Consider the following 18,339-nt stretch of genomic DNA (forward strand, 5'->3'; position numbering starts at 1 on the left):
TTGTTTTTTTTGCGTTCCTGTCACTAGTACAATATATTTAGCTTACCTAGTATTACCTTATAAAGTTAATTTCTATCTGAAAAGTCACAGTATACATCTTTTCTATTAAGTTAATTGATCTCATGGCAGCTCTCACCAACCTCCACCTGAGAATTATTTGGCTTTATGTTTACTGAAGGGGGTCACCTTCTCAGTTAGCAGAACTTTCTGTATGATGAAAGCACAGATCATACCTCTAGTGGGGCAGGGACAGAAGTAAAAGGGGCAGAAACAGCTATCACAGATAATGATGATGACTGCACGTCTCTTGTCACACAATTATAATGTAGGAGATCTCAGCTTAGCCTTATAATGTATCAGTAAATTTAGGGAATATAGTAAGAAGCAAAATCAGCGTCTTCTCAGAAGGCAGAGATGGTTCTGACTGTACTTGGTCAGGTGATGCTGTATTGACGCATCATGGGATTGGTAGCAGAGCATAGAGAAATAGAAAGCAGGATGATGGTTGGAAATTGAGAAGGAGGCCAAGGATAAGAAATCTGGTAGGTAAAGTGTAGTGGGGGGTGCAGTAAATGGAGGGGAAAAATAATTGAGAGCTTGAAGGCAACGTCGGAAGTATGAGTTGAACGTTTAATGTGTATTACATGTTTGTCCGATGTTCATTTTTAGTGAAGAGTGAATATACTCGTTACTCGAGATTTCTGGAGCACACTCGGGGGTCCTCAGAGTATTTTTTAGTGCTCGGAGATTTAGTTTTTCTTGCCGCAGCTGAATGATTTACATCTGGTAGCCAGCATAAGTACATGTGGGGATTTCCTAGCAAGCAGGCAACCCCCCACATGTACTTATGCTGGCTAACAGATGTAAATCATTCAGCTGCAAGAAAAACTAAATCTCCGAGCACTAAAAAATACTCGAAGGACCCCCGAGCGTGCTCGAGAAACGAGTATATTCGCACATCACTATTCATTTTGCAACGGTCTTGGATGTGGGAGAGGAAAGATGAAGGGGGGGGGGGGGGGGGGGGGGAGTTTGCGGGAAGGATGACTCCAATTTTAACATGGTTGATCTTGATGCTGTGGTTTCCTTCTCCTAAACGAGAGACGTGCACACTCATAAGATGTGAGCATTCACGGGAGTTGAGGAACTCAGGTGGTATAGACAATAACTTGTTTTAGGTAGTCTGTCATCCTACACTCTTGAAAGGTGTTTCAGACTACTTATATTAGTATGATCAATATATGATCACTGATGGTCCAAATATTGGGATCGACACTGACTGAGATAAAATATTAGTGTGTTTGCTCAAAAAGCACATGGCTTACTTGGGAGTGATAAAATGGCTATTTCCGTCATTCTTATAGCCATGAATGGAGCATTCGTGCCACTGATTGTAGATAAATATTACAATTATTCTCTATCATGTGGCTATGAGAATACATTTATTTAGTGGAAAACCCCTTTCATAGGGAAATGAAACCAAGCCATTCACTTGTGGTGTAAAGAGCGTCATGTGACCATCATGAGGCTGCGGAGGCGTCATACATATGATAGTAAAGCCACAAATATAACAGAAGTACAGAGATAAAACTAGTTAAAAAAAAATGGAATTAGTATCTGAAAAGTAAACTAATTTGATATCAAAGGCATACTAAACACAATAGACTACAATGAACTGCAAAGCATAAAAGGAACGATCCCTTTAATGTGCGCAGCTCCCCAGAACCAGCTAATGTGCTGCTTTCTGGGTCACTCAGGGCAGTTTATGTAATTTGAAGCTCAGAACAGTAATAGGAAAATGATATATGACTACATATGGAAACTATGCATGGTATAAATGATCCCGCCAGATGTTGACATTGGCCTGCCTCTCCAGAAGGATGCTATTATAACCCAGCGATACCTCATGCCAGGCTTTTTATTTCCACTTTCCTTTAAACAGCAGTTCAAGTTCAGGGCCACAGACCCCTCAGCAGTCAGCGTGGTGGAGAATCTGGGAGGGTGCTGCTAAACGCTGAAAACCTGTTTATTTTCCTTCAACGATGGCTTCTGACCTCTGCAGAGATAGAAGCTGCAGAATCTCAGGCTGTCTAGTAAGTCAGCTCTGCTAATAATGGTTTTCCCAGGTTACGGTGGGGTGACCGCACATAGGGATATGCAGCCTTCAGCTGCTGCATTGGCTCCGTTACCGTCACATGGAGCAGATCTGGGAAAATCCAACATTAATCGAATGTTTCCACCACTGCAGATTGCTGCAAAAACCTTTTCCCGTATACCTCGCGGAACAGAGAATAATGTCATTTTGTGCAATTCATAATCTGGTGTCTGTATGAATCTAGAAATTCATGACCCTCTTACTGTAAGGCCATGATCACACCTGACAGATTGATGCAGTGTTTAACCCAAACAGGACTGGATCCAATAAACACTTAACATATCAAACACTGCATGTAAAAAATGTGACAATAACCAGAACAAAGAGGCAAAAAACAAAACCTCAATATAAGAGAAGCCAGAAAAACATATTTCCGTTAGCTGCAGATCTCCTGTACTTAAAGGGGTGTCCCATGAACAGAAGTGATGGAAAATTAGGCATTTTCACAATTGGATATGCTGTGCAGAGAACGACTGCTAATGCTGCCCCTGCCGTGTACAGCTTGTGCCCGACCACCAAAAGGAGCGTTCGCTACTGGTCAGCACGTGCTGCTTGTATTGAACCCATAGGATAGGGGACCATGGGATACCCCAAGCTTAGGACATTAGTCCTCTGCATTTTCCTTTCACCTATGTATTGATGGCATCTACCATAGCAGAGGAACTTCCAGCTCACCCAATAAATCACACCAGCGCAGTATAAGAGCTCAGTGGCCATACCTACACATTGGTTATTAAGTTTATGTTGGTTACCGAGTTCTCGTTCTGTACTTATGTGATTTACTTAGGCAAGCTGAAAGTTCCTCTGCTATGGCAGATACCATCACTACATGGATGAAAAAAAAAGCCTTCATAGGTGTGGAGCAGCCCCCAGCCAGGGGCATTAGTAGAGGAGGGTCACGTCTACTCCCTTTTTCTATGGATTCAATACAAGCAGCAGCTAAATCACCGCCACATGGTCAGGCACAAACCTACACAGGGCACAGCAGAGGCAGCATCATTAGATTCTCTCTGCACAGCAGCATTATTTTAAAATTCATCCAATTGTGGAAAGCCTCAAGTTCCCATTGTCTATCTATTAATCACTTGTGCATGTGTGACAACCCATTTGAAAATGGTCTTCGCATTTCATAAATCAGGAGCACACTGCTCTCCTGCCTCCTAGTTTCCTGCTTGTCGAGGGGCAATTTGCTCCTGACTGACAGTTCAAACAGCAGCTTTGTTGAGTCTGATGCTGCTATAGGAGGCAACTTTACCTTTGACCCATCGGAGAAATGTTGGAGTCATCGAAACTGCCCGTATTAAGCTTTCAGAACAGCGCTTACAAACTCTACATCAAACACCTTATAAGTGCTGTCCCCTTGCCTAGCAATCGAAAAACCTCAGAGACTGCAGAGGTGGATGGTAACTTGACAGAGACTAAGAGGACTTTTAGTAACAAATAAAAAAATATATTTTTTAAAGCGCTGTGCAATTTTTACAATTAAAGAACTTGGCAATAACTAACTTTTTTATGTGATACAAGCCTAATGAAGACAATTAGATATGAGCCACATTACACCTCGGCATTATCTTAACTTTAACATTAACAACACTTTTGAAATGGGGGGGGAAAAAAAACATTCTATACGTTAGTGAATACCTTTAGTTAACAAAATTGCACCCCTTTTATCACCAGTTTGCAGCCTGACAAAAAATTTCAATTTTTTCTCTTGTGAAAATTGAGCTGGATGTGAGGTTTGTGTGTATCCAGGGTAGCGTTTTCATTATAAATTGTAGCATTTATACTGCACTAATTTCCTTCTCATGTGCTTTCCTCCAGCCTGCATTCTCTGCCTTCCCCAAAACTGTACATGCATTTCTTTCCTCTCTATGCCATGAAGATATTCGTACAACCCCCCAAGAGAGGAGAGCTTTCTAACATTTTTGCTAACACACTGAGCTAAGTAAAGAACAGTAAAACTAGTTATGAACTACGTCTTGGTTTATCCGAGCAAGCAGCAAACTTTTCACACCGATTTGAAAATTTGGTTTGAAAGCAACAAACCCAGGAATTACCAAGTGAATGGACAGTATGCATATTTGTGTACACAGGACTATTCGCAGAGCAGATGTATGGATATCCTGCATACATGAAAATCTATGTACATAACACACTGTATATCTGTTCGTACAAACAAATCCAATGCCGGAGATGGTGGCACCAAAGTATCTATGATCCATTACAGGCAACAGAGCCCAATACTAACAGATCTTAATGCAGACTCGCGTGACAGTGAACAACATGATGGAGCCGAACCTAAGCCAACAGAGTCGGATGTTTAATAGATGAAGGACTGTCTCTTTCATGGTGACTTGCTTGGGCCGGGACCAGTGTGGGTGAAACGCTCTCTACTACACAGACATACAAGTACACATCACTCACCCTTCTTATTGAAGCTTCTGCACTGACATGGTTTTCTGGGTGCACCCATTTTGAGGATGGCAAGCCAAGGCTAGAATAGGCATGACTTCCGTTTGGATACTGCCAAATAATGGGGTAAAGTCCCAGCTGGTTGTAAGAAGCTGGGGGGTGAGCTTGGCCAAGAAGATGAGGTGACTGGTGCTGTAACATTTGCTGTTGTTGCTGATGTGCCAGTGCCAAATGGCTAAGGCTGCTGGCGTGTGCAGTCTCTAGCTGAGGATGACCGCCTAACAACGACCCGGGGGGCATACCAGATAGCACCGTAGGTAGTAAATGAGGATGGTGGACTGAATGGTGGGGGGTGCTACCCAGCGCATGGGCGTTCATAGCAGTCATAGGCGTTTGGTTTGAAGAGGACGTTAACATATGAGGGTTAGCCGTTAGTGCTGGGTGGTGGTTGTTTGGAGGTAAACATGCTCGATGAGCCGGAGAATGAAGAGAGAAATTGTGCTGGTGCAAATAAGGAGAAATGTGATTAGCTGCAGTATCTGGTCCGACAAGTGCTGGGTCCCTGTAAACTGTAAAATGCTCATTTTTGTCTATAATAAGCGGACTCTTTGTAGACTCGATCGCAATGGCTCTTGCCACCACTGGATGGAAGCTAGACCTGTGCGTATCACAATCCATTTTACTAGAAAGCCTAGCCACTCCAGAGATATGACTATTGTGATAGTTCATCTTGAGTTTCACGGAATCTGGAGAGTGGACGGGACGGGACTTCAAAACATCTGGAGAAGAACTGAATTTGATTTTACTAGAAATGTCAGATAGATGCGGTTTGGTCTTCAGGGCATCCAGAGTCTGCTTTTGAAGCCTCTTCTGTTCATCCGTTAAGGACGTGCTACCGATAACTGAGGTGTGGTGGATTTTCTCCCTGTCGTTCACCTCTTTATTACTAGACTGGGGCATTTTTAAAACCCCTGAAAGTGCCAAATCTGTCTTATTGTTAATGCAGTCAATCCCACCGCGTTCAGATTCCTGTTTTTTTGTACTGGAAAAATTGATGGTGCCAAATGACTGCTTGGGGTCACTGCCCTGTAGCTCCTTCTTGGCAGTGGGCAGGATGTTAAACTTGGTTGAACCGCTCTCTTGGGGTGCTTTGTCAAAATTGTTTTCATTACTCAAGACAATAGAATTTTTTGGCGTGGGCGGTTTGCTGATAAGCGGATCAGTCTGTAACAAATCGTTAGCGTTGCTCCGCTCAACCACGCTATCTTGAGCAAGCAATTTATTGGAATTCTGCTCATAAAGTGCTGTCTGTTCGGAGAGGAGGAACTGAGAGTTTTCTCTCGGCAGCTGTAAGTCAGCTGACTTTATCCTTTCTGCTTCTAGAAGCTTTTTATCTTCCCGTATTTCATCCCAGTGAGAATGCCTATCTATTAGTGTCTGTTCCTCAGCCCCCTCGCTACTTTGGGATTTTCCTTCGTCTCCATTTATCTTTGAAGTGTTCTTGCTTTTCAACTCGTTCTCGGAATTTTGCTCGGAGGAAGAATCCATTATCCTTTTATTAGAATTTTCTGAGTCGCTGCTCTCCGAGTAGTCTGAAATATTGTCTGTGCGCAGCCTTTTCAGAATTAATTTCTTTTCATCCTCTTCGGGTTTCCTCCTCTTGCTGTGAAAATGTTTGTTCCTCTTCACATTTTCTGCAAACAGAAATATAGACATTAGTCCATGTGCACTAGCTGATGACATGTCTATGTAGTTCAATTAGGAAATCTATGGAAGTGCTGTGCTTTGGATGAAAAAAAACAAAAAAACAACACATTTGATACATTTTTAGAATATCAATCACATTCTGACAACAAATCGAAGCAACATATCACAAGACTTGATTGATCGGGATGCTGACCCCACAAATCGCTGGTACAAAAAAAAAGAAAAAAAAAGGGGGGAACACTTCTCAGACGTGGCGCCGATTGTACTGGCCAACTGTAGATTTACCTTGTCTGCAACCGTCTTGGACAACCTTAAATCTCACATTGCACCATGTACAGTCACACTTTCAACCCAATTTCAGCAGAATTTCCAGATAGTTTCATCTTTTTTCTCACTTAATGACTGCGATTTCACACCAAGACAGGTTTGCACACAGCCCCCCCCTTAGTACCATCATATCTTTCCTCTTTGACTCGATCTTCATCCGGCATGCTGCTGTCAGAGCCTTTCCTCTTGTTTAAGCGGGCGTTTCGGTGCTGACTCTGTTTCGTGGAGCTCTGGGAGTTCATCGCTGGTCTGGGACTATTTGCTTGTGCACGTGTATAATGACCCTGCAAAAGACACAGCAGTTTAGCAGACACGGCAGCAAAAAAACACTGGAGGAATGGAAAAGTGATCCTGACGCTTACACACCAATCTGATTGCAGATAGAATTTTCTAAAAAGCCTCTGAAAATCTAAACCAGCAACGCCACTTTTCCTTTGCCATAGTTTTGATAAAAGCTAAAAATCTCTCCCAGTAATGCTAATCCTGCTGTAAGTAGAATACAAATCTAAAAACAAAAAGAAACACTGGGGCTACAAGTAACTCCTGATGAAGGAACGATCGCTCGACGTGGAATGCTGCTGGTGAATACAACAGGTTCTGGTGGAACCTGGAAAAAATGGGGTTCACCTGGGCTGGCCACAATAAATGTGCAATACAGAATGAATCTGTGTAATAAAGTGGCTCCTGCCGCAACTTTCTCCCTAACCCACTGTGCCAGCAACGGAACCCAGCTTTATTCCTGACGATATCAGTAGTAAGTACACTTAGTATTGTGAGAACCAGATCACACATATTTATAACCACGCCTGTAAGGCTACGTTCACACTAGCGTTGTGCGCCGCTGCGTCGGCGACGCACCGAAAAACGCGTGCAAACGCACGCAAAAACGCTGCGTTTTTCGACGCGTGCGTCGTTGTTTGACGAAAATCGGACGCAAGAAAAATGCAACTTGTTGCGTTTTCTTGGTCCGACGCTAGCGTCAAAAAAGACGCACGTGTCGGAAAACGCAACAAACAAAAACGCATGCGTCCCCCATGTTAAACATAGGGGCGCATGACGCATGCGTCGCCGCTGCGTCGCCCGACGCTAGCGCGACGCACACTAGCCGAACGCTAGTGTGAACGTAGCCTAAAAGGTTGCATATCTCTATAAGCAGGAGGAACAGCTACATTTTGAGAAAAAGCATTCCTAGTCATCACGACACCAGCAATAATTGTGGATGCAAAGAAATTGCGCTTCGCAACCGCACATTGCCATTGAGCACCTGAGTCAGTAAAAATCCTATATCCCATTGCTCCACTACATTTATTAACTTAATCAATATAAAGGCATATGTTTCTTTTTCTCTTACCCCCCAAAGATCTTACCAGCATCTGAAATGATTTATCAAAATATCTACCTCACCATCAACGATTATTTAATAAGTGCTCTTGTACTCATATCCACTTTATTACAGATTCATTCTCTATTGCTCATTTATTGTGGCCAGCGCAGGTGAACACCATTTTTTCCAAATAATACAAATCTAATCTAGCATTCGCCACATCTCAGAGGGAATCAGTCAGGAGATTCTCGCTGCCCATATTCCATCTTCTATATTCGCTCTCAATCAATTCGAGTTGTGGTAAAGAGACACCCCTTACTCTCCCCCTTACGAAAAGCCATAATGCTTCAGACCATCTCTAACATCCCCCTTATATGTTGGCTGTAGTTTTCTGACAGATTCTCATTAATAAATGTGCAATTTATCTCGAACATCGTTGCATAATAGGAATTACGTACATGAATTGTGTTGCTGTTCTGGTTGGAGCGCGACCTGCGGCGACTGGTGATGCCTATATTTTCACCTTTTAGCAGAGAATATACAACATCATCGAGAAAGGTCATCTGAACCATAGAAGGATCAACATTCTGTGGCTCTAGAACCTGGGCCAAAAGACACAAACATGGCGACCATTAGTACATATGAGACAGAGGATACCAAACACAAGACAACAGGAATGAGAATAGGCTGCCATCTCAGTATTTGTAAACGTAGACCATTTGGCTACAAATGTGCTACCAAATCCCATCATATACCAAAAACACCACTAATGAGCTTAAAGGACTCGTACAGATATTGAAGGCATAGCAAGTCTGATCCATGGCGGTCTGAATGCTGTGCCCCCTCTAATCCAGTCTTACTATGGAGGATCAGTCTTCTGATTCCTGGTTATGCTGATATATTGAGATTAAAGGGAATCTGTCACCCCAAAAATCGTATATGAGCTAAGTCCACCGGCATCAGAGGCTTATCTACAGCATTCTGTAATGCTGTAGATAAGCCCCCAATGTCACCTGAAAAGTAAGAAAAACAGGTTATATTATACTCACCCAGGGGCGGTCCCAGTTTGTTTCAGGTCTGATGGGCGTCGTGGTCCGGCGCCTCCTATCTTCATACGATAACGTCCTTTTCTTGGCTTCTAGCTGCGGCTCAGGCGTACTTTATCTGTCTGATGGGTGTCGCGGTCCGGTCCGGGGCCTCCCATCTTCATAGGATGACGTCCTTTTCTTGTCTTCACGCTGCAGCTCCGGCACAGGCGTACTTTAGTCTGCCCTATTGAGGGTAGAGCAAAGTACTGCAGTGCCCAGGCACCGGGCCTCTCTGACCTTTCCCAGCGCATCCGCACTGCAGTACTTTGCTCTGCCCTCAACAGGGCAGACAAAGTACGCCTGCGCTGGAGCAGGAAGAAAAGAAGAGGACGTCATCGCATGAAGATGGGAGGCCCCGGACCAGACACCCATGGAACCGGAACGCAGCGGGACCGCCCCTGGGTGAGTATAATATAACATGTTTTTCTTACCTTTCAGGTTACAGCGGGGGCTTATCTACAGCATTACAGAATGCTGTAGATAAGCCACTGATGCTGGTGGCCTTAGCTCATATACGATTTTTGGGGTGACAGATTCCTTTTAAAAACCCCGTGATCTCAAGACTTCACCCAACCATGGTTACTTCAAAAGCAAGTTCAATTTGGAGATGGTAGACTGCTCCTTTGTACCCGCATATGATCACTGTCAGGGGAAAGGTTACTAAGAATTGCAGTGAATCCTATAGGAATGGATTGCACGGGCTGAATATTAATAGTGTCAGATTGCTCGAGGCAAGAAATGACCTGCACAAGGAGACGGGGTAAAGGTAAGAGTTTCCAACGAGAAATAGGAGGTTAATCATCACCAATATTAGCATTACACATGACACATATAGAGATTGTGCGGAAATTCATTCTTTAGATTATCTCAAAATAGAAATTCCACGTGGATTATTGTGGCTCCAATTACATTGAATTATTTTAACTCAAATTAAGTGCCAAAGAGCGTAAGAAATGCCAGTGCTGGGCAACTCTGCATGATAATTCTACATCACTGGCTTCCAAATCTACAATCTCCTGCCATTTTGGAGCGCAGGCACATCATAGTGCAGGTCTCCATTCTTTTCACAGATTACTTTCTAAACCAGTATGTAAAATATGCTGCAAAAAAAGCTCTTGGAGCATTTGCCCCATTGACTCTGCTCACGCCAGAAGCAGGTCTTTTTAGCATATATTTGGCTACTGAGTCAATGAACACGAATAGCCTATCAATAGAAGGCAATACAGTAAGTATCAAAGAAAGTCAAAGCGCTACATATCCCACTGTATGTCTGTGCGCTGGAGAGGTTGTCGATCTGACAAGTTCTCATTCAGGAGCACACTGCTCCCCTGACTCCCAGCTTCCTGCTTGCCAGGGGGCACCGAGCTCCAGTCCAAACAGTGAGCTCTGCAATGCTACAAAACAGTGATCCTGCCAGCCTCAGAGTAGCACTTACAAGCTCTACTGCAGAAAGCTTGTAAGCGCTGTGCTCTTTGATTAGCAGACCGGCCACTTATGACAGACCGCAGCAGTGAACGGTTACTTAAGCAATGAGCAGTAAACAATAAAACTAAAAATAACTCCCTTTAAAGGAAAGGGAGTGAACAGGTGACAGAGAAATATATTGAGGCCATCCAATGTATGCATCAAAATAATCGCAATGTATAGTGAAATGAAAAAGTCTCAGGCGCTGTGCACATTAAAAAAAAAATTAAGAGACCACTGCAAAATTTTCAGCTCGTCTAATTTTCCTCTTTATGAGTATATGTTTGAGTAAAATGTAATTGTTCTTTTATTCTATAAACTACTGACAACATGTCTCCGAAGTTCCAAGCAATACATTTTTTATCATTTTCTGAAAATGAGAACTGGTCAAAATAAAATGCATTGCTTGCAGACCTCAAATAATGCAAAAAAAAAAAAACAAGATCATGAGTAAGACTTCATAGTTGAAACGTGTTGATCCTCCTCACTGGTGTGCCAGGTGTTTGCTATGTAAAGATTTTTCTTGTTGAAGAACTATTTATCGCTTTAGTTGTCTAATAAAGCCTCACAAAGTCTGAACTGCCTCCACCTCCAGCTGGATCATTTCTCTTTTTGTCTTAAAAAAAAAAAAACAAGGTCATAATCATTTAGAAACAACAATACTAATGTTTTAACTCAGGAAGAGTTCAGAAATCAATATTGTGTGGAATAACCATGATTTTTAATCACAGCTGTCATGCGTCTTGGCATGCTCTCCACTAGTCTTTCACACCGCTTTTGGGTGACATTATGCCACTCCTGGTACAAAAATTTAAGCAGCTCTTCACTGTTTGATGACTTGTGACTATCCATCATCCTATTGATTACATTCCAGAGGTTTTCAATGAGGTTCAGGTCTGGAGATTGGGCTGGCCATAACAGTGGTTTGATGTGGTGGTCCTTCACAACAAGGCTGGAATTGGGCAGGTTAATCTTTGCAAAGGACATATGAATCAAGCCGCATACAAGGTTATCCTGGAAAACAGTTGATTCCTTCTGCTCAGGCAATGTTGCCCAACTCTAAGGACTTGTTTATCCGGCAGGACAATGCGCCGTGCCACACAACTAGGTCAATCAAGGTGTGGATGAAGGACCACCACATCAAATCCCTGTCATGGCCAGACCAATCTCCAGACCTGAACCCCATTGAATACATTCCAGAGGTTATCAAGAGGAAGATGGATAGCCACAAGACTCCATTATAGTCAATGGTGACTAAGCCCCGCCCCTACCAGCGACTTTCAATTTCCGCAGTGATGGAACACTCGCACACATCTGCTGACATCACAGGAGGAGTGATGTCACCTGCATTGTGACATCACATTCTACAAAGTTCCATGGACAACTGACTGCAGCCATTGAGCTTCAGTTGTGGTTGGCTTTGACTACAATATACGTGTGGATTGCATTTTGTTAATTTCACATACGTTTTTTTTTATAATTGCCCTGTTGTTGCCTGACGAAATATGGACTTCACAGGGAAAACGAGACTAAAGAAATTAAGTCTGGGAAGAACATCGACAATTCCAGATGAACAAGACCTTGCAAATAACAAGGAGCTTCCAGCAAAGATTTGGAAGAAGGACCCCAAGAAATCTGGGCAGACTGATCAGATATTACCCGACAATGAGGGAACGAAGAAAATTTCCTTCTTAAAAACTATACAGAAAACATCTGGCAAGCTTGTGTTATACATCAGAAATCAAGCTGATAACATTCTGAAAAGACTGATTGCAAGAGAGAGGAAAAGCGCCAATGTGGGTCCTACCAGGACCATTAACACGAAAGGCAATGGGAGTATGGCAGAAGATGAAGGAACTGGGAAAAAGAGGAAACGGGAAGATCCAGCCGCCATTCATGATGACATCTCCGGTGAATGTAGCGGTCCCAGTAACAAACAAATAAAGACCACTGTCCCTCTCACCAGGGATAAGTTTATCTTCCGTAGTATACTCGGAGAAGGGGGTTATGGAAAGGTTATGCTGGCCACTGATAAGATACGAAGAGAAAATGTGGCACTTAAAATCATAAAGAAGAAAAGCCTAATCTCCCACCCTGAAAGCCTTGTGGAACACCATGTCCTGAAGATTACCCACAATAGCAGATTCCTAACACACTGCCATGCCGCATTTCAGACTGAACACCATGCCTATTTTGTCACCGAGCTGGCCAGTGGAGGGGATCTGCATGACTATATATATAGTATCATTCCTCTGAGGGACTCTATAGTATTTATGGCAGCAGAAATCGTTTGTGGCCTACAATTCCTGCACACCAACGGCATCATCCACCGGGACATAAAACCGGACAACATCCTGCTGACTGGCGATGGCCACATCAAAATTACAGACTTTGGACTATGTCTATGTGAGTCTGAGGAGAGATTTAATGCCAGTGATTTCGGAACACCTGGGTATGGCGCCCCAGAAATGATCATGGGAGACTTATGATGCCGGTGTGGACTGGTTCGCCTTCGGTGTTGTTTTATACAACATGATCCTCCAAGACTCACCATTTGAAGGAGACACCAGTGAAGAGATTGAGATTAATGTCATCTACCATGAACCATCATATGAAGACTTCACTGACTACGCTGCTGCTCACATTATATCCAGGCTTCTCTGCAAAGACCAATCTGTCCGGCTAGGGGTAAATGGGAAAATCAGAAATCACCCCTTCTTTTCAAGCCTAAACTGGACAGACATAGAGACAGGAAAAGCCCCATCTCCTGTTATAATAGAAAATAACATGGATGTCATCATGGGACAGCGGATCCCAGCACCACGCAGTGCGGAACTGAATGAGAAAATTCCTGTAGAACAACAGAAGATATTTACTAATTTTCCGTTTGTGACTCCAGCATGGAGCACATCTTACTACTAATCGGTGAAACAGGAAAATAACATCTAAACCTCCTGTTTCTTAACAAAGTTATACAGTTATACTGATTAAAGACACCTTGGTTGATGAAATCCATATTGTGGTTGTTGCTTAATCTGTATTTGTAGTTTTCAGTTTATATGAGATTCTCGTACTTCGGGGGCAGTCTGTGTGTGGGGGGTCTTTATGTGGTGCTCTGCTTCAGGGGTGGGCTGGGCCTAGGGGGCAGGGAGGCAAATGCCCCCCCGGGCCACTCACCCAGCAGCTGTACAGGGCCGGCCGCCTGATGGCCGCTCACAACAAACTGCGAATCCATGTCTGCTGTGCTGTACTGTACTGTGATGCGGTTGGCAACAGGGTTGTGTCTAGATCAGAGTTGATTTTTTTGTGATTCTCATTTTAGCCACTCCGATCTAAACAGCTGGACTATAGGAGGCTCCGCCCCTTCTGGTGACATCATTCTCTCAAAAATCAACTCCGATCTAGTCCATTATACTACATACTAGATGGTGGCCCGATTCTAACGCATCGGGTATTCTAGAATGCACAGCCACGCAGTAGATAACACAGCCCGCGCAGTAGATAACACAGCCCGCGCAGTAGATAACACAGCCCGCGCAGTAGATAACACAGCCCGCGCAGTAGATAACACAGCCCGCGCAGTAGATAACACAGCCCGCGCAGTAGATAACACAGCCCACGCAGTAGATAACAGCCCACGCAGTAGATAACACAGCCCACGCAGTAGATAACACAGCCCACGTAGTAGAACACAGCCCAAGTAGTAGATAACACAGCAACGTAGCATATAACACAGCCCACGCAGTAGATAACACAGCCCACGCAGTAGATAACACAGCCCACGCAGTAGATAACACAGCCCGCGCAGTAGATAACACAGCCCACGCAGTAGATAACACAGCGCACGCAGTATATAACACAGCCCACGCAGTAGATAACACAGCCCGCGCAGTAGATAACACAGCCCGCGCAGTAGATAACACAGCCCGCGCAGTAGATAACACAGCCCGCGCAGTAGATAACACAGCCCGCGCAGTAGATAACACAGCCCGCGCAGTAGATAACACAGCCGCGCAGTAGATAACACAGCCCACGCAGTAGATAACACAGCGCACGCAGTATATAACACAGCCCACGCAGTAGATAACACAGCGCACGCAGTATATAACACAGCCCACGCAGTACATAACACAGCGCGCAGTAGATAACACAGCCCGCGCAGTAGATAACACAGCCCGCGCAGTAGATAACACAGCCCGCGCAGTAGATAACACAGCCAGCGCAGTAGATAACACAGCCCACGCAGTAGATAACACAGCCCGCGCAGTAGATAACACAGCCCACGCAGTAGATAACACAGCCCACGTAGTAGAACACAGCCCACGTAGTAGATAACACAGCCCACGTAGTAGATAACACAGCCAGCGCAGTAGATAACACAGCCCACGCAGTAGATAACACAGCCCACGTAGTAGAACACAGCCCGCGCAGTAGATAACACAGCCAGCGCAGTAGATAACACAGCCCACGCAGTAGATAACACAGCCCGCGCAGTAGATAACACAGCCCACGCAGTAGATAACACAGCCCACGTAGTAGAACACAGCCCACGTAGTAGATAACACAGCCACGTAGCATATAACACAGCCCACGCAGTAGATAACACAGCCACGTAGCATATAACACAGCCCACGCAGTATATAACACAACAAAGAAGAACTGCTTACATTTTTGCGCCAGAAGCAGAATGAAAGACTGGAGGAAAGCATGCCGAGACGCATGAAAGCTTTGATTTAAAAATCTTGGTTATTCCACAAACTTGATTTCTGAACTCTTCCTGAGTTTAAACATTACCATTGTTGTTTCTAAATGATTATGAACTTGTTTTTTGCATTATTTGAGGTCTGCAAGCAATGCATTTTTTGTTATTTTGACTATTTCTACTTTTCAGAATAAAAATATAAAATGTATAGCTTGGAACTTCAGAGACATGTTGTCAGTTCATAGAATAAAAGAATGTTTTATTCAAAAATATACCTATAAAGAGAAAAATCAGACAAACTGAACATTTTGCAGTGGTCTCTTAATTTTTGCCAGAGCTGTACATATTTTAGCCAAGTGCCTTTCACTTACCTGGTCGTTCATAACAATCATAGTGCGGGTGAAAAGGTCATGGTGAGTAATTATACCAGTGAACCACTGGGTGGCAGAGTCTTGTCTGTACACCCTCACTCGATAGCCGTTTAAGGAGTATGGTCCTAGGAGAAAAACAATGACACATTGAGATACTCGGAAATCTGTGTCTCGGGAGGTCTCCTGGTTCTCTTCCAGCAGTTACATCATCCAGGGCTTCATTTCCAGATACTGACACACTTATAGCAGACACACAAACAAACCCTCAATCTAGAAGTCATACATGTCCAAGAGTCGCCATCAGTTTTTTCCATAACATTTCCAGGCTGACTCCAGCAGTCTCAAGTGATGATTAGGTCATTTCTAAATGTCAGGTCATTTCCCATTGTTGTGAGCAGCGAATATAAAAGGAAGAGTGTTCCTACAGCTACAGTGACTGGAGCCGCACTGTGTAATCACGGGCACCCACAGTGTAACTTCTCAGTTGCTCACAAATTGCACGAAGAGGCTTCAATGACTGAGAAGTGACTAATTAAAGGGAATCTGTCAACAGGTTTTTGCTACCCCATCTGGGAGCAGCATGATGTAGAGGCAGAGAGCCCGATTCCAGTGATCTATCACTTACTGGGCTGCTTGCTGTAGTTTTGATAAAATCACTGTTTTATCTGCTGCAGATCTAGCAATTCTCTCAATGCAGAGCTCTGTATAACCCGACCACACCATTGATTGGCTGATTTCTGCATATGCACAGGAAGCTGTCAGTGGTGTGGGCAAAGTTATACAGTATTTAGAGGAGTGGAAGATATGCAGCGGAGAAAATAGTAAGGATATCTAAAGGACAGCAAGGAGCTCAGTAAGTGATACATCATTATAAACAGGGTCTCTACAGCCTAATCTAAGAGTCTGGGCTGTGGAGTCAGTAAGCCAAACATGAGACTCGGACTCCTTAATTTCCCCATCTCGGACTCCCCAGCACTGGTGACTACTGAGCATGTACATAAAAAGTGCAGCACAGATTCATCTAAAAGCCTTAGATCAGGAACAGCACACACATTTATAGGACATTTCAGAACTTCTCCAAACTCTTATAAAAGCATTTACAGCACATCCTACATGGCACTACTGGACCCAATGTATTCTATATTTCAGGAGTGCGAATCGGTCCATTTTATACAGACTCCGCCAAAATGGACCGACTCCACGACTGACTTCACAGCCCTGGAGAACAGCATGGTGTAGTGCGAGATGAAAGCCTGGAGACACACTATCCCTGTTCAGGAACTTTTACCCTTGTTACAAAATGGAGTGGCAGTATGCATGTGTGACGGCTGCTCTAGTCATTTTTTACTGGGCATCCAGAATCAATAGTACTGGTCAGGCCCATGGGGGAAAAAATGGTGAAGCTCGATTCTAACGGACAAAAGTGTCCCAATTCTGCAGCTTGGGGTGGTTCCAAGTGGTCAGACGCCACCAACCAATGTGTCATCAGTAGTGATGAGCGAGCGTGCTAAGATATGGTGTTATCTGAGAATGCTCATGTCTTAATCAAGAATTTTCAGAGTGCTCGGAAAAAAATGCTCAAATCACCGAGGCTGCCTGTCTCGTGGTTTCGGACAGCCCCAACACATGCAGACACCATCTAACAAACAGGACAGCCGCGAGACATGCAGCTGCGACGACTCCAGCATTTTTCTTTTAGATCATGTCGAAAATACTCGATTAAATAAAGAGCATGCTGAGATAACACCTTACCTGAACACGCTCGCTCATCACTAGTCATCACCTATCCTCTTGTTTTCACTGGAGAACCCCTTTAATGATGCCCAACAGCCAAGCCAGCTACTGAAAAGTATGGAAACTGCATGGGAACTATTATTTTTAGTTGCCTAAATCTTAAATGTTTCCTCTCTTGCACCATTCAAGCATGACAGAGAGGAGACACAGTGGGGAACGTAGGAGAGGCAGCAGGGATCGTACATGCACAAGCCTAGAACCTCAGCACTACCCATATACTAAAGCCAGCAGTGACGTTACATATGAGGGTAGTGTAATGGAGGCTGAAAACCATGCCGCCTGTATATGGACCACCAGAGGGACATCACACATCCACAACATTAGACACGGATGACATTTCTAATAAGTATGAGTGAAAGCATAAGGACAAATCAAAACATATTTTGGACAACCAGCTTGTATGGGTCAGCATATTTAGCTTCAGATTGCACTGGTACCCCATGAATGCGCATTCAGGACCCATTCATAAGCAAACACTAGGTCAATATCTGACTCAGGTGAACAAATACTTGCAAAAGTATTCACCCCCTTGGCATTTATTGTGCTTTGCCACCTCACAACCTGGAATTTCAATTTTTTTCTAGGGTTTGCATAAATTTATGTAAACAACATGCTTTCAATTGTGAACATTTGGTTTTCTTTCACTAAAGTCAGTACTTTGTAGAGCCTCCTTTTGCAGCAATTGCAGTTGCAAGTTCAATAAGTCTCAATGAGCTTTCCACATCTTGCCACAGGGATTTTTGCCCATTCCTCAAGGCAAAACTGATCCATCTATTTCAAGTTAGGTGGTTTCCTCTTGTGAACAGCAATCTTCAAGTCTGACCACAGATTCTCAATTGAGATCTTGACTTTGACTAGGCCACTGCAAAACATTTATTCGTTTCACTTAAACCACTTGAGTGTTGCTTTAGAAGTATGCTTTATGTCATTGTCTTGTTGGAAGGTGAACCTCCACCTCCGTTTCAAATCACTGAAACAGGTATTGCTCAAGAATA

General features: G+C 43.7%; 1 protein-coding gene across 2 annotated transcripts in view; it reads right to left on the reverse strand.

The window, feature by feature from the left end:
- The window catches only part of JMJD1C (jumonji domain containing 1C), a 262,318-nt gene that overhangs the window by 38,407 nt on the left and 205,572 nt on the right, over positions 1-18,339 (reverse strand). For both annotated transcript variants that reach the window (XM_069753629.1, XM_069753630.1), the window contains 4 exons: positions 15,551-15,675; positions 8,384-8,527; positions 6,726-6,885; positions 4,580-6,261 (listed from right to left, as the gene is read on the reverse strand). In XM_069753629.1, coding sequence (XP_069609730.1) covers positions 4,580-6,261; positions 6,726-6,885; positions 8,384-8,527; positions 15,551-15,675 — 2,111 coding nt within the window. The remainder of the gene's footprint in view (positions 1-4,579; positions 6,262-6,725; positions 6,886-8,383; positions 8,528-15,550; positions 15,676-18,339) is intronic.

Source organism: Ranitomeya imitator, chromosome 2 (assembly GCF_032444005.1).
Source record: "Ranitomeya imitator isolate aRanImi1 chromosome 2, aRanImi1.pri, whole genome shotgun sequence".
NCBI lineage: Eukaryota > Metazoa > Chordata > Amphibia > Anura > Dendrobatidae > Ranitomeya > Ranitomeya imitator.